This window comes from Mustela lutreola, chromosome 1, assembly GCF_030435805.1.
Source record: "Mustela lutreola isolate mMusLut2 chromosome 1, mMusLut2.pri, whole genome shotgun sequence".
NCBI classification, from domain to species: Eukaryota; Metazoa; Chordata; class Mammalia; order Carnivora; family Mustelidae; genus Mustela; species Mustela lutreola.
In genome coordinates this window covers 288,153,018-288,175,065 of record NC_081290.1, presented here as the reverse complement: position 1 = coordinate 288,175,065, position 22,048 = coordinate 288,153,018, and the positions used below count along the sequence as shown (strand labels likewise).

The window sequence follows — 22,048 nt, the reverse complement described above, 5'->3', positions numbered from 1 at the left end:
CCCCCCCGTGGCCTCGTTGCCTGTGCCCTGTGCAGCCCCGTGAGGGATGCCGGCCATCAGGCGCTGCTCCGCCTGGGAGCCAGAGCTCAGCCCCGGGCTCCCCCGCGTCTGGGGCCTGGACATGGACCCGGACGGGGAGGAAATAGCAGAGGCCGTAAAGCTGTGGGGCTCGGCCCCCATAGGCTGGCTTTTATGGTCCCACAGCCTTCTTCTTTTGGGGAGACCATAAATCAGGCCGTAAAACCAGCCCAGGCCGCTGTGGGCAGACTGCAGGCGGGAGCGGAGTGCGGTGGACTCCTCATGGAGTCTGGTGCCTTGGGGCAACCCTGCGAAGCCCACGCTCGGGCAGGGCATTCAAGGGGCTGCGGGCACACCTGCGTGTCCCCAGGAGCTGGGGACCTCAGTTCCTGGGCAGTACGCTCGTGGGCGTGACATGTGCCCGCCGCTTGGCAAAGTGAGCCTCAGAGGGTCAGGCCTGGGTGGCCTTTCCCGTAGGTGGCATGAGGGCTGCCCTGTCGGCCCAGGTCCCCATCGTGGGGGGCGTCACGGCCGCCTGGGACCTTGCCAGCCCCACTGCCAATATAAGGCCCCCAGGGTGCGTCCTCAGCGGCGGCTGTCCAGAGGGTCCCCGTGACTGCAGATGGCACCGGGCCCCGGGACCCCGCATTTGGGCCTCTGGGAGGGGCCTCGCTCCCCCACCCCTCCTGCCGGGTGCCACAGGCCCGGGTGTTCTGTTTCTGAGCCCGTGTCTGAACCTGCCGTGCGCACCCGCCGGCTGTGGCCCGAGGAGAGGCAGCGGCAGGTGTCTTTGCCTCTACGAAGGGATCAGGCTGGGGGAGGGAGTGGAAGGTGTGTTGGGGTCCCAGACGAAGACCTGCGTGGCGTCCAAGCTGGGAGGCCAGGCAGCGCATGAGGCCCTGGGAAGTGGGGGGCTGGCCTGCAGGCTGGGGTGCCGGCAGCTCCCACTGGAGGCCATCAGGCGGCCAGGCCGCTGACCGCTCTTCTCTCTTCTACTGATGCAGACAGCGTGGAGGTGCTACGCGGCCGAGAACCCCGAGTCCTGCACCTGGAAGGTCTACGTCCGCAAGCCGGCTCGCAGCCATGCCCTGCTGTCCCCCAGCCCCAAGCCCAAGAAGTCTGTCATGGTAACAGCCCCTGCCTGCCCCCCGCACGGCATCCCTCGCTAGCAGGCCAGGCTTTGACCCTGGGTTCAGCTGAGCTCTGTTAGAGGAGCCCCACCGCTCCGGGCCCGGGGTGGGGGTTGGGGAGCATGGCTGGGTGCTGCCCTGCCGGGGTCCCCCTGGCCCCGGGGGTGTGTGGGATGGGGGCTACAAGGCCGGGGCTGTGGGGGACCCGAGAAGGAGCCCCAGGGTGCAGAATGGGCCGGGATCTGGTCTGTGGTGGCAGAGAAGGCTCTCGAGAGGGCCGTGGTGTCCCACTGTCTGCGGGGCGTGGTGGTTGTCGGTCGGGAAGGAGGCGGCATCCCAGCTCGGGGACGAGGCCTGAGGTCGTGCTGCGGGGGGTTGGGCCGGCCTCGGGCAAGGATGTCGTTTGTGGTTGTCCGCTGTGGTGAACGAGGTGTCCCTGCTCACACCTGGTGGGGATGCTCAGCTGTCCCCAGGGCCCCTGCACCCTCCCCGTCCCCCATCTCCTCACCATTGACCCTCAGAGCAGCTCTGCCGGCCCCGGACCGCCTGCCGGCCACCCCGCACATGCCGTCGCTCCTGGCCGCTGTGTTGGCGTGCGCCCCCGTGCGCTCTGGGACGTTTACCTGTTGGCCCGGCTTCTGGCCACCTCCCCCTTGGCCCAAGCCCCCCGCAGGACCCCAGCCTCCTCGCAGGGCCATGCCCCCCCCCCCCCGTCTGCATGCACCAGGCCAGTGCTTGGCCCTGAGGCCTGGCTCTCTGGCCGGTGCCCAGCGGGGACTGCCAAGGGGTTCTGGGGCTAGCGGACGCCCGGGAACCATTGGCTTATTGCTTGTCGTTTTAGGTAAAGAGAAAGAAGTTCAAACTGGACAAGGACAATGGGCTGAATCCCGGAGAGAAGGTGCTCACGGTCCCCCACATCACGTGTGAGCCCGTCTCAGAGGACCGGAAGCCAGACCACTTCTCTGTGGACAGCTGTGACAGCTCTGGTGAGAAGCCTTCGCCCTGGGTGGAGGCATGGGGACGGGGATGGGCACTTGGCTCCTGGGGACCTGGCGTCTGCCCCGTGATATCCTGCCCCCCCCCCTCCAGCTCAAAGGCAGGTCCTTTTGAGAAGGTGGGACCCCACCCTGTCCCACACGCCGGGCTGGAGGGGCCAGCCCTGCCTCAGTCGTGATGTGCGGCGCCCCAGGCTGGCAGGATGGAAGCGGCCCCAGTGTGTTGACCCCCCGCGCCCGGTGGAGCGCAGACAGGACCTCCAGAGCCCCCTCTGCGCACCTGCCCTCGTCCCCTTCTCAACACCGCGTCTTTGCTTTTCGGGCATCTCTGTGTCCATCTCTTCCTTCTGGGACCACTTCCTGGCACCCAGTGGAACATGCCCGCTTACCGGGCGCTGTAAGGGCAGAGTCACAGTCTCGGCTGTGGCAGAGAGGGACAGGCTCACGTTGGTCCTGATGCTTTGTGCTGACGGGCACCCGGCCCGCCAAGTGCTGGGTTCTCCGGCGGCGACCCCCTCATGCATCCCCCTGTGTGGGGTCCCAGTCCCCTGGCAGCAGGGCAGAAAGCACTCCGGAAAGGGGCCATGGCCACTCCCTGCGCCTCGGGGCTGCCTGTGGGCCGGGCCAGAGCGCCCACCCCGCTGGGCACTGGGCCACCGCGCGGCCCCATCCCATGCAGTCGCGATTCTGCTCTGGCCGGAATCTGGCCACTTCGCTGGTGAGCCCCCAGGACGCGCTCCCCGCCTGAACCCCGGAGTGAGCACAAGGGACAATTGTGCCCACAAATGCCCGGGCCCCCAACTCCGGATCCAGGGCAGGGCCATTGTCGCGGTGCAGATGGGGGCTGTGCACAAATGCTGCCGGGCGGGTCGGGCGTGGGGGGCAGCCTCTCTGCCGTTCGCTGAATGTGGGGCACCACATTCAGACTGTTTGCTGGTATGAAGTGCCCAGGACGCCTGCAGAATGGTAATGAGGCACGAGAGCGGGGAAGCCAGGCTCCCTTTGTGAAATGCTTTTGCACGGAGGAGTTTTGCTTTCCCGCCGACACCATAAGTCAGCCCAGCTCGAGCCGTGGCGTTGCCGGAGCCTGAGCACTTGGCCTGGCCCCTGGGGACCCTGCGTGGCCCCCAGCCTGGGGGTGGTGGCTGAGGCTCTCCAGAGCCCTGGTGGGGGACAGGGAGCCTCATCCCGGGCAGATGCAGTCACCGGGAAGGGCCCTAGCCCCGGTCCCAGCGCAGCAGGGCGCGAGCAGCCATGCTAGATCCTTCCCCGCCCCGGCTGGAGCGACACCTTGCACCCGGGCCTCGCCACATGCACAATGTGGGTATGCTGAGGGGCGTGGGAGGCAGGCGCCCTCCCTGTCCCGGCTCTGGCCTGCGCACGGCCCCCCACTTCTGCGGTTTCTTGAGCCCATGGAGTCTCTGGGCTTCTGTCCTGTGACACCTACGGTCCTGGGAAGGGCGGTCCACCCACATTCGTGGCCTCCAGAGCCTGGTCTGCAGCCCTGTCATTCCTGAGCAGATCTCCTGTGTTCGTGGCAAGGGCCCTAACTGGCCACAGGAGGAACGGTGGTGGTGGCAGGCAGTGTGGACAGCAGGAGCTCTGCCCTCGGGGCTCCCATCCTTATGCAGGTTCCAGCCCCCCGAGCCCTGGCTGCTCACACGTCCTGCTCACCAGGGTCTGTGGTCCGGAGCCCACCCCGTGCAGGGCCATTGGGATGCCCCGGGATTGAGGGGCAGCAGGGCCTCCTTGGCACCCGAGGAGGAGGAAGGGCCCCAGCAAGGGTGCTGAGCCTGTGGGCCTCGGGGGGACAAGTACTGGGCCCAGCCTGGTCTGGCTCAAAGGCTTCTTGGAAGAGGTGGCATCCGTGCTGGGTCGAGCTGTCTGGGAGAGAGGGAAGGAGCTGTGGCTGGGATGGGGGAGGGGGTAGCCATGCCCCTGTCGCTCCGTGTGGTCGCCAACCTGGGCATACCGTGTGCTTTCCTACTGCACCCTGGGAGCGAGCCCGCCTTCCCCGTGGAGAGGCCTACATGGGTTCCTGGTGCGCGGGTGCGGGCGTGATCCTCCCTTCCAAGACTGGAGCTTGGCCCCGGAGCCTGCAGATGCTGGACAGGCTGGTTCCCGAAGTCCTCAGAGCACTAGTGGTCATGGCCAGCTTTGTGTTCTCCAAGCCCCACCCAGGATGGCATGGATGGGGAGTGGACAGGACAAGCCAGTGGGCCAGGCCAGCACCTGCAGTGCCACGGTCCCTGTGGGGCTGGAGGTCGGAGGAGCCAAAGCCAGTGGGAGGGGGCCTGAAGCCCCAGGCAGCGTGGGTGTGACTCCCAAGGCAGGGAAGAGTGGACTCGGGGGGTACTGGGGAAAGGGAGGCCTCCCCTTCCATTGCACACTCGGCAGAGGCGAGCCGGTCCAGGGAGGCGCTGATGCAGAGCCTGGCCCACGGCGGTCAGGGGGTCTGCTTCTGCCCGCAGGTCATTTCCAGAAGAGCCTAATTCGTAGCACGCCGTTGGCAGCCGGCACGGTGCCCCTGGCCGCACACGCCAGGCCTCCCCTCTCGCACTCCCCTCCGGGCAGCAAGGGTCCGACAGCGCCCTGCCCGCTGCCGTCTACGGGCCTCCGCCAGGTCCCACCCTGCGCCCCACCCATGCTGCCGTGCCCCATGTTTGTGTTCTGCCTTTTTAAATTCTCTGCGTTGGTCGCTTGTGTGCCATCGACCCCAACTCGTGCTCGCCGGCAGGTTGGCTGGGTTTCTGCTTTGGTGTTTGGGTTTAACATCCTTCTTCCTGAAGGGCTTTCAGTGGTTCCTTCAGGGGAGGTCTGCACGGTCAGCTCGGTTTTCGTTGGTCTGGAATTGTCCTATTTTGCCTCTGCCGTTGGGTGGTGGTGGTTTGGGGAGGAGGCCGCGGGCTGAGGTACGGACGCCGCGGGGTCTGGTGTCCGGGTGTTGTCCAGCTCCTTAGTGCCACTGTCACCCCCGGGACTCTGGCGCTAGGTCGTGTCTCCACAGTGGAGCCGGGCGGGTGCGGCAAGCTCTCTCCATCCCGCCGTCCGCTGTGATCCCTGAATCTGAGGGTCCGTGTTTTTCCCACGGTGCGCACATAAGCACCAAGGATCGCTGCCCTTGTGGCTCCGACCGGCCCTGGGAACATCGGCTCAGCCGTCTGTCTGTCCGCCTCAGCTGTCCCTTGTATTTTCCTGCTCTGTCTCCCGGCCACCCCCTCGGCGGCTTCTTCCCGGGTTGCTGGCTGTTCCGATGTGTCTGACCCACTGGGTAGTCGCCGCTGAAATTTCCAGTCCCCGGAGCTCCATCCTCCATGCCAGGCGCCTTCGTCCGTCGTGTGAGGCCTTGCTCGGTCCTTGCGGCCGGTACCCCCCTCGGAGCGCACGACGTCGAGTCAGTCAGTCACTTGAACGTGCTTATGTCCTCACCTGTGTCGTGACATCATCATCTGTGCCGTGACGTCGTCACCTATGCATGACATCATGATCTACATCACGGCGCCATCATCCTGGTCACGGCGTCCTTCTCCATGTCATGATGTCCTCATGTGCATCACGATGTCGTCATCCATGCCACGACGTCACCGTCCACCGTCCTCGGAGGACAGTCTCTGTTAGCCGTGGCTTCTGTAGCATTCCCACAGCGGCTCGTTCCCTGTGGTCTGTGGGGGTCTCTAGCGAGGGCTCCCTTATGTCCTCTTGAGGGGACATTGCTCTGGAGACATTGTCCCCTGGATGGGGTAGCCCCGTGAGCCCCTCCAGACGTCTATGGAGCGGGGATTCCTGGACGCCCGCGCACTGCGAACACCGGCCCACTGTCCCGTGAGAACCCGCCCGTCCCCACGTGGCGAGAGCTGACACTTCACTCGTGCCCCACGAGCACGGGCTGCCGCAAACTGGCTTTCTCTCTTCTCTGCGTGCGCCGCCCCTGGCTTGGTGGGTTGGTTTCTGCTTCTTTGTTTCTGTGGCTGGAGTCTGCTCGCGGCCGTTCATCCGGCGTCTCTGTCCCCCGCTCCTGCCTGTGCTGGCCGCAGGCCCAGCTCTTCCTCCGGGGCGCACCGCAGCTCCCCCGGTGAGGGGATGCCCGGGACGGCCAGGGTGCAGGGTTAGTGCTGTGGCTGCTGGGGCCCTGGGGGACCCACGCAGAGCCCGTAGAAGACGTGTGTCACTTCAGTCAGCTTTGTTGGGGAGTTTGTAGAGAGGGGGTTTTGATGGCATCAGTTTCTGGCTGGAAACAGAAGTCCTCGTCTTGGGGACAGAGAGAGTGTCCCTGGCAGGGGAGGCCGGGATCTCCCTGCTGGCAGAGGGCCGGGCCGTGATGCTCCAGGTTGGAACCCCCTGCGGCCCCCTCAGAACCAGCAGGAGGATTTCAGAGGCTGTCCCTGGAGATTCTGAGTCACAGGCCTGCGGGGAGCCCAGGAGTGTGTCTGTAACGTGCCCCCCACTCTGGGGACTATCCCTGGGGACCCCGAGGACGGGGCCCAGCCCTGGCTACAGGGGACCAGAGCAGGGGTTCTGTGACCCAGGTCTGTCTCACCTGGGTGCCCTCCTGGCGCCCGCAGCAGGTCCGGGTCAGCCTTCCGTTACGAGAGCCCCCCGCGGAGGGAAAGCACAAAGGAGTGAGCCCCGTGGGTACGACTGTCAACACGTCAACGCCGGCCGGGACCGTCACCGAGAAAGACGGGGTGCTTTACCCGAGATCGGGAGCACGACAAGGACAAAGGCACCCCGCTCTTGTCACCCCCGGTCCACATGACCCGGGAGGCTCTAGCCGGTGGAACGGTCATGAAAAAGACATCGTCGACGTCTGGGGTGGAGGAGAAGAGGGGAAGCCCTCTCCGTGTGCGGGTGGCACAGTTCTCGGTGTGGAACCCCGGTGTGTGGGCAAGATGACCACGGAGTGAGTGCGTGAGCGGAGGCAGGTCACACGCAAGCATCAGTTCTACCGCAGCGTTCTGCGGCAAATAATCTGAAGCGGGCGCCCAGGGGCTCAGCGGGTGGAGCCTCTGCCTTCGGCTCGGGTCGTGATCCCGGGGTCCTGGGATCCAGCCCCGCATTGGGATCCCTGCTCAGCGGGGAGCCTGCCTCTCCCTCTGCCCCGCCCCCTCCACTCAGGCTCACTTTCTCTAAAATTATTTTTTAAAAGGCCGATTACTATAATGTTAAGAACACAAAATACTCAGAGGGCAGTCTGACGGAAGGTGCGAGTGCTGAGCCCTGGAGACCCGTAAAACGCTGCCAGGAGAAGTCCCAGAATTCCCCGGGGCCGGGGAGAGCTGCGCCGCGCTGCTGGGTCACCAGCCTCACGCTCATCTCTGAACTCAGCGCACCAGGCATCAGAATCCCATGGGCGTTCTGTGGAAACTAATGAGCCGGGTTTGAAATTTGCATGGAAATGACCCTGAAGTTCCAAAACAACGTTTGAAAATGAGCAAAGTTGGAGGGCCAGCCCTAGCACGGAGCCGAGTGCATAGAACAATGGCAGAACAGAGTCTGCGTAGACCTACGTGCTGTGGGGACAGGCGACTTTTGACGGAGGCGTAAGGGCGGGTTGGCAGAGGAAGGATGGTTCCAGCGCACCGTGTGGGGGCGGCTGGAGCCTCCACGTTTCCAGTGGTGAGCTTGGAGCTACATCTCCCCACATATCCAAGAATCAACTCGAAATTTATCACGGAAATAGAAGCCTGAGAGTTACAGACGACGCGGAGACAGTCTCCGTGACAGAGTGCTGAGCTCGTCAAACACGACCCCGGCAGCATGAGCCCTGATAAGAACCAACCGTTTGGACTTTTCAGAATTAAAAACCTCTCTTTGAAAGACGGTATTAAGAGGATAAAAAGATAAAGGCCAGACAGGGAGAAAATATTTCCAAATCAGCCATCTGATAAAGGATTTGTGTCCAGAATATGAGAGGGATGCTTATGGCTGAGTAATAAGATGAAAACAAAAACAGGCCAACGGTTTAAACAGACACTCATCAAAGAAGAGAAACAGGGGCGCCTGGAGGGCTCAGTCAGTGAAGCCTCTGCCCTGGGCTCTGGTCATGATCCCAGGGTCCTGGGATCCAGCCTCATATCAGGCTCCCTGCTCAGATCCCAGAGTCCTGGGACCCAGCCTCCTATCAGGCTCTGCTCGGCGGGGAGCCTCTGCCTGTCCCCCACCCTCTCCCCCCTCGTGCTGTCTTTTTTTGCTCTCTCAAATAAGTAAACAAAATTATTAAAAGAGAGAGAAATGGATATGCACCAGAGAATATATTTGATATCATTCGTTATTAGGGAGATGCAATTTAAAATCACAATGAGGGGCCCCCAGGTGCCTCAGTCGGTGGAGCATCTGCCGTTGGCTCAGGTCACGGTCTCAGGGTGCTGGGGGTCCCCGCGGGATGATACACCACCACTCAGAACTAACTAAGAATGAGCCACGAGCACACACGACAGCTTTGGATAAATGGCAGAAAAATTATGCTGCGTGAAGGAAGCCAGACAAGGAGAAGGGGAAAGAGCTCGGAGGGTCTTATTCTGTTTGTATGAAACTCTAGGAATCGCAGACTGCTCTAGAGCGAGGGCAGGCCGAGCGCTGTCCTGGGATGTATGGGGGTGGGGGTCGGGTTGGGGGGAGCCCAGAAGGCCACAGAGAGACCCGGGGTGGGGGGTGTGTGACCGGGATGCTTGTGATCCTGACTGTGCCGACAGTTTCCTGTGTCCCGAATCACCAACATTGTACACCTTAATCACGGGCAGTTTGTTGTGTGTCTATGATGCCTCGATGGAAAAAAAAAAGATATTTTGCACAGCAAAAAATACCCCGAGTAATTTTTTTTAAAAATAATAACCTGGGGACGATGGTCCCATACCTCAGGCTCATTTCATCAGGCTGCGGGGAACCTGTGCGTCCTGAGGACAGAGGATAGAAGACAGAAGCACAATTCGAGGAAGAAGACACTGAGCTTCGGACAGAGGACCAGGTGCCGGCAGCCTCCGTTGTGATCACGGGGAGGTCAACTAAAGCTTTGGGGGCTTGACTTCTCTGATGGCTGGTGGCCTGTGGGCCGGCGAGCTTGGGAAGCCTCGGCCCAGCCGTGGACGCCGGGAGGATGTGTCAGGGCCGCCGCTTTGGAGGCGCAGAGGGCGGTTTGCATGAAAGCTCAGGACACACACTGCCCCCCGCAAATGACCCGTGGTTGGGGACTGATTCCTGCAGTTTCTAAACAGCAAAAGATGGCGAACCACCAGCATCCCCAGATGGAGCTCAGCTCCCGGGGGGTGTCGTCTGCGCACCCAAAAGCCACTGACCGCGCGAGAGGGTCCCCTCCGCGCTGAGGAAGGCGGCATCCCTGTCAGCCTGCACCTCGGGCTTGCAAGAGGACACCGGCCCGCAGGTGTGTGCGGATACAGGGTTGGAGGCAGGGCAGCTCCGCCAACCTCTCCCTGCGGCCTGGGATCCAACTTCTCTGAGGCGCGAAGGCACAGCGAAGTTGGAAAACCATCTGGGCTGGTGCATGTGTTTAAGGAGATCTTTAATCTCCTTTTAGTCTGTTTTATGCTAATTTGTTCCAAATCAGCGTGCTGCCTCTCTCGGAGGTATATTCATTGCTATTTAATCTCCGAAGGTGGCAATTATGTTGCCACTGGGAGCAACAGTTACTTCTAGTGCCTTCCGTTCTTTCTTCTGCCCTGGGCAGCGCACGCTGTTTCGGCTCTTACGGTTTTGCTCCCCACCGACCCCCATCTCGTGAGTGGTTGGTCTGGTTTATCTTCTGTTATTACAGACTTTCTTATCCAAAAACTACCTTTTTGCTTTTTTGCTTTCTGTTTTCCCAACCTGGGCTTTTACATTGATTCATTCCCTTTCTTGGTTTAATTCCCTTTTTTTAGAAAAAAGCCTAACGAAGAACGGCAGCAGGCTGATGTGAAGTGTGCGCTGCCGGCGCGGCAGACGTGGACGTGCTCCCGCCGGCAGGGTTGGCCGTGCTGCGCATCTTGCCGGGAAGCATGTTCCTCGTCTTTGCTTTCTTGATCGTGTTTATGTTTTGACTTTCTCTTTCATCTGAAGAAATGTTTTCTCACTTTTTAAGCAGAACATTTTTTTTTAAATCTCTGTTCCAGTTCCTAATTTAACGGGCTTATAGGGGGAAGATATGGCCTTTGAAATAGATGCGTTTTTCCAGTAAAGATTTTCTCTGTGTCCAAGTACAAACATGAAAGCATTGCTTTTGTAAATGGTCTGCGGGCCTAAGTTAAGATACATTCTCTATCTGCAAAACACAGACTTTCATTTGTATACACAGATAAAACCTACATTGCGACAGAGCTCGCTCACATGCGCGCGCGCGCGCACACACACACACACACACACACACACACACGGGTACACATCTGTGCCATCAGCCCCGTCCCACCTTTCCTGGCTTTGGTTACTGCTGTTTTTAAATCTGACACCCCATTCTGCCAAATTTGGGAACAGGAGAATTAAATCCTCCTTCCTTTGCAATTTTGACTTTAGAAGTGGAGGGTCAGACCCGTGGGGTACTCCTGAGCACAACCTCACGGCCGGGAGCTCTGGCCTTCTCTGCTGTGTGACCCTAAGCAAGCCACCACTTTCTCTGGGCCTTGGTTTCCAGACCTGCGAAATGGGGATCCTCGCAGGGTTGCACCCCGGTTTGTGGGGTAGACCGAGTGAGTTAGGACATGGGAGTGCCCACCCTGGGCCTGTGTGTCGCCGGCTTCCTGGGCCCTCTGGCCCTCCTCCCCTGCCATACAGCCCCCTCTCCGCCAGGCTCCTCACACCGCAGATTTCGGGGCTGATCTGGCATGGCTTCTTGAAACTGTCTTGTTTTATGCAGCTCTGGGGCTGGGTGCGGTGCGGAGGCTTTGGTGAGATCTTTGGTCCTTGTTCGCTTGGTGCCCTGCGCCTCTGGGACCCCCATGAGTTGTGTGGGGTTTGCTCTGGTTGTCCCCGTGCTCTGGCTGGAACAGGGGCTGCTCGCTGCTGTCCACGCACGTGGCCTCCGGTCACTCCTGCTTTCCTGTCCTTCCCCTTCGGTGCACACACTGGGGCGGCTTCAGGGCCACCGGGGCCGTCCGCCCTGAGGTTCCGGTCTTTCCCTCATCCTCTACCGTGGCCACGAGCCACAGCCTCTCCCCGTGCCAGGGATCTCCATTGCTTCGGGCTGGCCCAGTCTTGCAGAAACCTCCCCTGAACCCCATGTCCGAGTCCTCTTGTTCCTTTGTCCTCGTGGCCGAGATGCACGAGTTCACTAGAGGCTACATAACAGCGTACTACCGACCGCGCAGCTTAAGCCACAGAAGTTTCTGTCGCTGTCCCAGAGGCGGAAAGACCAGATCGAGGCATGGCCTGGGCTGCTCCGTCCTGGGCTGCTGGAAAGCCACCTCCTCGCCTCTACTCACAGAGCCCTTCCCCGGTGTCTGTGCAGCCCGGCCGTCCCTCTGTCTCCCTCGTCCAGATTTCCTGCTTCCATAGAGACGCCAGCTGTAGCGCATGGGCACCGCACTAATGGCCTCACAGGACCCTCCTTCTCCAAAGGTCACCTGCACGGGTGCTGGGCTAGGGCGCTCGGAACTCTGAGCCTCAGGGACCCGCTCGGCCTGTACCCCTGGAGCGAGTGCATGACGGACATCAGTGCGGGCTGCTCGGTGTCGCCCTGCCACAGGGGGCCCCCCTCCCTGGCACCCCCTCCAGCCGTCGGCAGCAGGGCAGCGTTCTCTCTGGCCAGAGGAGGGAAGGGGGGCTCCGCCCCAGCAGCCCTGCCGACATCTGGGGCCACATCAGACTTTGCCGCGGGGCTGCTGTGGGCGCCACGGGGTGGCGGGCAGCGTCCTGGCCTCTGGTAGGGCCTAGCAGCAGTGCCATGGTGTTCCGACGAGCAGGACGTCCCTCGATCGTGCCGAGTGTCCCTTGGCGGGGACGGGTACTGCTCCCAGTTGAAGACTGCTAGGCTGAAGGGACACCTTGGAGCTCTTGGAGGTTTGGGCCCTTTTAACCCATTTACTGGGCGTGGTTTTGAACTGCAGGACGACAGAAAGAACACAAGCGTACGTCCACACACTCCTCCGCCCGCCGTCTGCCCACGGCTCATAGTAGCGCCTCGCCCCTTACTGCGAGGCCCCCTGCCAACGTGGACAACCATGAGGCTGGTGGCTGAGCCCTTGCCTCATAAGCCACATGCCCCACGGACCTTTGCCCCAACCCTTCTGCCAGGTGGTTCCTCAAGGTCAAGGGACCCCATCTTAAAGCGACGGCACACTTCCCAGCCTCCGCCCGCAGACGCGGGTCCCCTCCTTTCTCCTCCCAGCCGCCCGTGTCCTGGGGCTGCCGGCGGCCGTGGCTGAGCCTTTCACATACGTCCCTCTCCGGGCCAGTGTCCAGTCCGGGGGTCCGGGGTGGGGGCCAGCAATCTGGGCCTCTCTACTCTGGAGCACGCCCGGTCTCTGCCTCTCATGATATTCAAGTTTCTGGGAGTGACAGCCCTGCCATTTTGGGGGGGTTTTGCTGCATGTTTCCTTCTGGTTGGATCTGGCTTGTGCCTTCCCAGCTGGAATGTCCTGTCAGCGACAACGTGTCCTTCTCGGGGGGACCCACCCCGAGGCCCGTGATGCTTTCCAGCCCTCACTGGTGATGCAGCTTTAATCACCTATCAAAGAGTCATTCTGTGCTGCTTTGCCGCTGATAAGCAACTGGGGGACGTAATCTAAAGCCGTGAACATATCCTGTTGCTTATGAACAAATGTCTCCTGGATTTAGAGCTTTCCTGGAACCGATGTTTATGAGGCTGATTGCAAAACGCGGCTTCTCCAGCCCTAGGCCTCTGCCACCGACGCACTAAAATCTGTCCAGTGAGAATGGTATTCTGAGGCAAAACATACCGACTTTGTCCTGTGGGAAAAACTTTCCTTCTCCCCCGTTTATTTACTTCTTTTGACTTATTATCTATACGCATGGGCTCGCGGATTTTTGTAGGCTACTTCTTACCGGCCTGAATTAGATGGCTACTCCGAGTGTCCCAGATTCGACTGCTGGAAACCCTTTCAAGCTGGCTTCTGTGTCCTTGTGACATGCTCACATTTTTAACTTATTTTATTTTTTTATTTTTGGGTGTTTGTTCTTTAGCATTTCTTTATGTTCTGGTAAAACAAGATTCAGGCTTATTTCCTATGCACTCTGCTCCAGCAGAGACCACCAGTTTTCCAGGGAGCTCTGGTTCTTTTTAATGGGTGTGTGGGGGGTGAAATTATTGGAAACCAAACTCTGGGCCCTGGGTGTGCCTGTTGCTACTCGGCGTTTTCTCGTCCCTTCTGTGCACAGAGCTACGGAAACGCACATGAATGGATACACCTACACATACACAAATGCACCCACAGTTGCGCAGGGGACATCTGGAACCCAGGCCTGTGTCCCTCCTGCTCCTCTGTCTGCACTGGGTGTCCCTTTCCTGGGGACAGGGGGGGAGCCTCCCTCGTCCCCGGTGAGACGCTGCCTCCGGGCCCCAGCAGCACGCAGACTCCCGACTGAAAGCAGCTAACCTGTCTGGTTAGTCGCTTTGCCCTCGCCGCTGCCAAGTCACACCTGCTGGCTTGTTAGTAACTCTCCGCCTGCTCCCACTCGGTCCAGATTCAAGTCGATTCATCAAGTACTATGGCCTCAAGGTGCTTGGGACGGCGGCTTGCTTTTCCCGCTGTCCCTCTGGCCCTTCTCTTTCCTTCCAGTGTGTTTCTGTCGCTCGTTTGAAAATTCATTCTTTCCCTTCACTTTTTTTTTTTTTTTACTTGTTTTTCCCCAAGACAAACAGATGGAAACCGTCGGAAGGTTCGGGGTAAACAGAAACCCTCACCACCACGTTTCCACCCCACGTCCTGGAGGTGTGACTTACGTACCATTACAGTCTCCCGTTTTCAGTGTGACTCCAGGAAATTTACTGACTTGTGCTGTCGTCACCACGATCTAGGTTGGGGACACCCCCCACCCCACCGTAAGACCCGCCGCGCCCATGCAGGGTCCGCTCCTGTCCCCACGCCGGGCCCCAGCCGCCCCTCCGACGGCGGCAGCCTACCGTGGCTGTCCCTGCACTAGACGGTCCGTCGTAGGAGGCTTGTCCCTGCGCTGGACCGTCCGTCGTAGAAAATTTCATCTTTGTTTTCCCAGTGGCTTTCAACATGCTTTTGAGGCTTCTCCAAATTATGGGACCTCAAAATATTTCATTCCTTTCTATTGCTGGGAAATATCTGTTGTGTGGACAGCCGCGTCTTTTGCTCCCCCACTCCCCAGCTGAGGGATTTTTCCACGTTGTTTCGCGTGCCTGCCTGCCGGGAACGCGGTTCCGGGCTGCGTGCGTGCTTCCCTCCGCCCTGCGGACATGTGTAGCCGCGGGACGGCTCCAAGGGGGCCTCTGTTTCCTTTCTTGCGGGATTGCCCGGCGGCTCTCCGAGACGGACGTACCCTTTTACCTTCCCAGCAGCAGTTGGTGAGGGTTTCTGTTTACCCCGAACCTTCCGACGGTTTCCATCTGTCATCTTTCTTCGCGCCACATGGGTATCTCCTACGGCTTTGGTTCGAGCTTCCCTAGTGGCCAGTGATGTCGGAAATTTTTCACGGGCTCATTGGCCGGTTACGTATCTTCTTGGGTGAAATGTCTGTTTGGATCTTTGGCCCATTTTTAAACACTAAATTTCATATTTTTAGACATTCTGATGCAACCATAAGAGAAAGTGTGGAGAGACCCCATGTGCCCTTTACACGGTGGCCCTGGGGGTCCCGTCACTGGAAAGCAGAGTCCATAGCACAACCAGGCGGTGATGCTGAGACAGCTGAGAATCGGGCCATCCTGTGTCAGGCCCCGGTATGGCCTCTTCATAGCCACACTGACGTCTCTTCCGCTCCTGTGCCCCCTTAATCCCTCGACACCCCTCACCCGCTCTCCACTGCCATGATGTCACTTCGAGATCGGTGTATGAACAGCACCTGACTGTTTGGACTCGGCTCTTCCGATGTAACGTGACCCTCAAGATTTGTGCAGTCTGGGCGTTTCTGTCACTCGTTCGTTTGGGTCGCCAGTGGCACTCCGGGGCGTGGACACACCCGTTGGTTTAACTGCTCGCCCGCTGAAGGACAGCTGGGGGTGCCCACTGTGCACCTCTCACAAGTCCTGGTAGGCTGACCAGCAGCCCCCACAGCTCGGAGGTCCTGAGTCCTGGAATGGTCACTGTTGTCCCACAGGGCAGAGGAGATGCTGTGTACACGCTTAAATTAAGGATATTGAGGTGAGGGGGGTGGTTCTCGATTATTCCGGGGCGTGCAGCGTCGGCATAAATATCCTTGCAGGGGGGAGGCAGAGGGGGGGTTGGACAACAAGAAAGGACAGTGACGTATCACCGGAAAGCAGAGGGGAAGATGCAGTGATGCCGTGTGGGCGAGAGGAAGGGCCACCAGCTCGGAGCACAGGCGGCTCCGAGAGGAAAGCAAAGCAGGGAGACACATGCCCTCCGTCCTGAGAGCCTCCGCCAGGAATCACACCTGCCCGGACGTCCGTTTCCGACGTCTGCAACACGTCCTCGGAACTGCGAAAGAATCCTTTCGTGTCACCACCGGGCTTGCGATCATTTACGACAGCGGCCCCAGATAAAGTTGGCAGGAACCCCCCGGACGGGTTTTGTGTGGACGTGAGTTCGTTTCTCCAGGGTAAGGCCCCAGGGTGTACTCACTGAGTACGTCCTCTGGCCAGGGCATGTGGCTGCACTGACTTCCCATCCCCTCCTGCCGTGTAGGGGTGACCCCGTTTCTCTGGGCCCCTGCAGCGTCTGGTGTGGACGCCAACTCCCTTCCGGCCTGTTCGCATAGGTGGGCAGCCGGATGTCTTTGCTTGGAGTCCGTGTCCTCCTGCCGACTGGGGACGCCCAGCGTGTCAGCCCCGTATCTCCTCCTCGCCGAAATGTCCCGGGGATCTGCCCGCTTTCCAATCGGACTGTTTCTAGTTCTTGAGTTGGGAGACGTCGGTACTTACTCTAGATACTAGTCCCAAGCCAGGAATGTCATCTGTCCTGTCCTTCCCCAGTCTGGGTCGTCCTTGTCCTGCTCCTCACCGGGGCCTCCGCAGAGCGAATATTTTAATCTCAGGGGAGCCTGGGGTACCCAGTATGGGGCTTGTATTTTGCTGTCAAGTCTAGGGACTTTTTGTCGTAGCTTCGATCCTGAGCATTTCTTCCCATGGTCTCTTTGGCAACCACTCTGTTAGGGTGTCATTCGTGTCCCTTACAATCCAGGCGCTGGAAGTGTCCCGTTCTGGGGCATCACCGCATTCCCAGAGCTGCCAACTGCCACAGCTGCAGAACCATCTCTCATCACCCCCCAAAACGAAACCCAGTCCCCTTAAACGCCATGTCCCAGGCCCCTGTTCCATCCCCGTATGCCCTAGGCGACCCCTCATTGGCCTCCTGCCCCCACGGACTTGGACGTGCTGGGCATTTTACATTAGCGACGCCATCCTGAGCGTGGGCGTTCTTGACTGGCTGCTCCGCCGGGCATCTTGCTCGCCCGGCACGGTGGTGTGCACAGAAGTACTTGTTTCTTTTCACATCTAAGTCCTGTTCCGGTGCACGGACACACCAGGGTTTCTAATCCTTCCATCAGCCAGTTGGCGTCTGCGTGACTTCCCCGCACCGGCCGTTAGGAGCGATGGCGGATGCCAGCGTTGGTGTAGGGGTCTGTGTGCGGGCGTCTCACTTCTCCTGGGGAGACGTGTGGCCGAGGAACGTGGAGTCCGGGTAACTCCAGGTCTCACGTTTTAAGAAACTCACAGAGCGAGTGTGCTGCTGCCCATTCCCTCCCTGGGTGTGAACACGGCCCCGGCCCTCTCTGTGTGAGCACTTGTTCTTATCTGGCCTATTATTTAGGCGCGAGAAGTGGAGGTCCTACGGGCTGTTGACTAGCCTTGCCTGTGACTAGTGACACGGCGCGTCTCCCCGCGGGCTTCCTGACCACTCGTGCATCTGTCTTTTGGAAAAATTGTCTATTCAGAGTCCTTTATCCATTTCTAAAAATGAGAATATTTGTCTTTTTGTTTCTGAGTTACGAAAGTTCTTCATGTACTCTAGCCACCATTCCTTGTCAGATAAATGATTTGCCAATATTTCCTGCCCTCCGGGGGTTTCTTTTTGTTTTCTTTAGGATGTCCTCTGAAACACAAAGCTTCAGAGAAAGTCTAATACAGCATTTCTGTTGCTTATGCTTTTGTTATCTTAAAAAGCATTGCCAAATCTTGGGCCATGAAGATCTATCCCTATGTTCTCTTCTAAGAGCTTTGTTGTATTTTGGTCTTTAATCTAGTTTGGGTTAATTTTTGCATTTGGTATAAGGAGGTGGTCCAAATTCTTTTTTTTTTTCCCATATAGTTCCAGCATCATTTGCCCAGAAGGTAATTTTTTCCGCATTGAATACTTTTGGCACCCATGGCCAAAATCAACTGACCACGGATAGAAGGCTTTCTTATTCAGACTCTCATCCTATTCCATCGATCTAAATGTCTTGTGTCTTGTCTTATGCCAGGAACCACACCATTTTGAACACTGTCACTCTGTAGTAAGTTTTGAAATTGAGGAGTATGAATCCCCCAACTTTATTCTTTTTTAAGATTGCTTTGGCTAATCTAGGTCATTAGAACTTCCATACGAATTTGAGAATCGGTGTGTCAGTTTGTGTAAGGAACTCAGCTGGGATTCTGGTGGATATTGTGTTCAGTCAGCAGGTCAGTGTGGGGCGTCTTGCCAACAGGACCGTATTGTGTTCCAATCCATGAACATGGGATGTCTTTCCTTTATTTAGATCTTTTCTTTCAATAATATTTTGTGGTTTTCAGAGTATACGTGTTGCATTTCTTTTGTTCAATTTATTCCTGAGTATTTTTTTTTTTACTTTCTTTGTTGTGGTATATGTAAAACAAAATTTACCATTTTAACTATTTTTAAGTTTACAAGTCTATGGCAGTAAGTACATTTACGTTAGTTGTGCTTTATTTTTTGATGATACTGTACATGAAATTTATTTTCTTAATTTAATTTTCTGTTTATTGAAAGTGATTAGAAATACAATTGGTTTCTCGAAACGAATGTATCTTGCAATCTTGCTGAACTTGTTTATTAGTTATCATACTTTTTTTAGTGGATTCCTTGAGATTTTTTATATATAAAATCATGTCATCTGTGAATGGAAATACTTTTGCTTCTTTCTTTCCAAATTGGATGCCTTTATTTTTCTTGCCTAATTGTCCTGGATAGAACCTCCAATGTAATGTTGAACAGATGTGGTGGGAGCAGACGTCTTTGTCCCGTTACCGATCCTAAGAGGAAAGCACTCAGACTTTCACCATGAAGTACCACAACAGTGTGGTTTTGTACCAAATGCCCTTTTTCAGGCCGGGCAAGTTCCTTGCTATTCCTAGTATCCTAAATGCTGTTCTGTCCTCAGGGAAGGGTATGGGAATTTACTAAATGCTTTCTCTGTGTTGTCTCTTCTCTGGATAATCATGTCATTTTTGCTCTTTATTGATCTGGTGTATTAGATGAATTGATTTTCAGATGTTAATCCAACCTTGCATTCCTGGAACAAATCCCATTTGGTCCTAGTGTATAATTCCTTCTGTATAGTGCTGGATTTTATTTGTGGGTATTGTGTTGAGTGTTTTGCATCTATTTTCATAAGAGTTACTGTTCTGTATTCTGTAGTTCTCTTTTCTTGCTATATCTCTTTCTGGTTTGGTAACAGGGTAATGTTGCCTTTGCAGACTGTGTTCGGGAGTGTTTCCTCCTCCCCCCCCCTTTACTTGCTTCCTGGAAGAGTTTGTAAAGAATTTTTATTCTTGAGGTGCCTGGGTGGCTCAGTTGGTTGAGCAACTGCCTTCGACTCAGGTCATAGTCCTGGAGTCCCGGGATCGGGTCCCACATTGGCTCCCTGCTCGGCGGGGAGTCTGCGTCTCCCTCTGCCTCTCCCCTCTCATCCTCCTCGCTCATCCTCTCTCTCTCTCGCAAGTAAATAAATAAAATCTTTTTCTAAAAAAGAATTTTTATTCTTTATATTTTCGGCAGAATTTGTCCGTGAAGCCATCCGGACCTTGCAGGCTTCTGTTTGTGGAGAGCGTTTGGACTGACCTGTCTCTTTACTTGTCACAGAGCGGTTGAAATTTTCTACCTATTCCTAGTCAGGGTTAGTAGCTGTTTTGCTTTCTAAGGAATTGTCCATTTTATCTAAGTTTTATAGTTATCGTTATAAAATGACCTCTAGCATTCATTGAAATCCTTTTTATTTCTGTAAAACCAGCTGTAAAGTTCTCTTTCTCCTTTTGAATTGCAGTCGTCTGAGTCTCCCTCCGGTCAGCCGCGCTGAGGGCTGTCCATTTTGTTGATGCTTCAGATAATGAACATTTGGTTTTACTGACTCTTACTTTTTCTAGCCTCTATTTCATTAACTTCATATTTCATTTTTTCTGCTTGCTTTAGGGTTAGGATTTTTTCTCTTTCTTTCTTTCTTTCTTCCCTCTTCCCACAGTGGAGAGTTATGTTCTTGATACAGGGTCTCTTGTCTGCTTTCATGTGGGCACCTGCGACCGGAGATTTCCCTTTCAGCACTGCTGTCCCCGGATCCCTCCAAGTTCGGGTATATTGTGTCTGCACTTTCGTTCACCTCAAAGTATTTTCTAATTTTTCCTACGAATTTTTCTTTGACATATTGGTCATTTAAGAGTCTACTGTTTAAATTTCACATATTTCTACTTTGGATCCATTGTGTTTACTTGTCACAGTAAACTTTACAGCCCTTTAATGCAGCAGATGGTCCCTCCTGGAGAACGTTCTGTGTGCATCTAAGGGTGGCCTGCTCTTTGGTTGTTGCTTGTGGGGCTCTGTCGCTATCTGCTGGGTCTGACTGGTTTATGGTATGGTTCACATCTTCTCTTTATTGACGTTTTGCTTATTCATTCTATACATTATTGAAAACGGAGCATCGACATTTCCAACAGCTGTCGCTTTGGCGGTTTCTGTGGCTACTTTGATTTCGGGATGGTTCTCAAAGGAGCATGTGGTTACTCTTCACGGGATACATAGGTTTCCATCCTCTTATGCTCAGTCTGTTTGTATCTTTGAATCTGAAGTATACTTCCCATGAACCCATATTGTTGGACTTTATTTCTTAATTCTGTTTGATCAGCTCTGCCTTTTGATTCTTTAACGCCCCCGTGCTGAATGTTATTGACATAGCTGGCTTTGTCCACAACTCGGCTTTTTGTTTTCTGTCTCCTGTATTTTTGTTTTCCCACTTCTTTACTGCTTTCTTTTGCATTTAGTGAATATTTTTGAACATATTTAAGGTTCTTTAGTGATTTTCACTACTGGAGTCGTTTCCTTGGTGATTGTTCTTGTATTGATCAAACGCATCCTCGTGTCAGATTTCTACTGAGCTGAGGCTGGTTAGGTACAGAAGGGACTCCTATATTGCTTTCTTACATTTTACCCATTTCTGTGGTATTGTTCTTAAATATATTAAATGTATCTGTTATAAGCCTGATAATACAATGTAATAACGATTATGTCGTGGAACTTTGTCTATATAGAAGCTGAGGGGAACAAAGTATGTAGTATTTGATTCATTAACCTTCTCACTTAACGTTTTTGATCCTCTTCATGTGTTCCCATGGATTCAGATTTCCAGCAGGTGGCATCTCCTTAGCTCAGTGCAACTTTGCAACAGCAATTGCTTGGAGTTGATGTTGGTCAGTATGTTACATTCTAGACCACATGAGTGCAACAACACAACTAAATACGTGTTGTTTCACACAATTACTTTCTTAAAGATTTTTTAAAAAATTATTTGACAGAGAGAGGGATCACAAGTAGGCAGAAATACAGGCAGAGAGAGAGGGGGGAAGCAGGCTCCCTGCAGAGCAGAGCACTCGATGTGGGGCTCGATCCCAGGACCCTGGGATCATGACCTGAGCTGAAGGCAGAGGCTTAACCCACTGAGCCACCCAGGTGCCCCTCACACAACTACTTTCTAATTCAATTAAAGAAATGGGATAAAATATGCATTTATATTGTCTTGGATTAACACATAATTACATTTATGGATGCATTTTGTTTAAGGTTTGTGTATTTATTTGAAAGAGAGACAGAGGGCACAATCAAGGTGAGGGACAGAGGCTGAGGGAGAGAGAGAAGCGGGCTCCCGATGCGGGACTCGATCCCAGGACCCCAGGATCATGACCTGAGCTAAACGCAGACGCTTCACCCATGGAGCCACCCAGCGCCCCTCATTCTTGTTTTTTATGTGTGATTTTGATGTACTCTGCAGAGCCACTTGCTGCCTGAAAAATGTCCTCCAGTTGTTTTTACAAAATGGGGATGCTAACAAGTAATTCCATTTTTGTTTACCCAGGAATGTCTTTATTCTGGCCTCCTTTTGAAAGATAGCTTTTCTGGATATAAGATTCTCGGTTAATTTTTTTCCAAGGAGATATTGAACGTGTTGGTGTGCTACTTTCCAGGGATCATTGTTTCTGAGGAAGAGTCACCTGTTAATTTTCGGTGTTGTTCCCTCTTTCCTGTTACTGCTTTCAAGACTTTTCTCCTTGTCTTTGGCTCTCAGTGCTTTTACCATGATGTCATCTTCAAATAGTGACCTTTTTTTTTTTTTTAAATTGTGTTTGTTTTCTTTGGATTGCTTCCACTTTTGGCTGATGTGTTCAAGGCTGCTACAAATATCCTGTCAAGTCCCTGCTCTCGGGTCCCTGGAGTCTTGACCCAGAGGTGGAATTGTGGGATCAGATGGGAATTCCGTTTTTTGTTTTTTGAGGAACCAATTTATTGTTTTCCATGGCGGCTGCACCAATTCCTATCCCTCCAAGCACTA

At 55.5% G+C, this 22,048-nt stretch overlaps 1 protein-coding gene across 9 annotated transcripts in view; it reads left to right on the top strand.

Moving 5' to 3' along the window:
- Positions 1-22,048, top strand: part of KCNQ1 (potassium voltage-gated channel subfamily Q member 1) — a 308,703-nt gene that overhangs the window by 91,253 nt on the left and 195,402 nt on the right. For all 9 annotated transcript variants that reach the window (XM_059150971.1, XM_059150927.1, XM_059150937.1 and 6 more), the window contains exons 9-10: positions 1,023-1,145; positions 1,990-2,134. In XM_059150971.1, the coding sequence (XP_059006954.1) occupies positions 1,023-1,145; positions 1,990-2,134 (268 nt within the window). The remainder of the gene's footprint in view (positions 1-1,022; positions 1,146-1,989; positions 2,135-22,048) is intronic.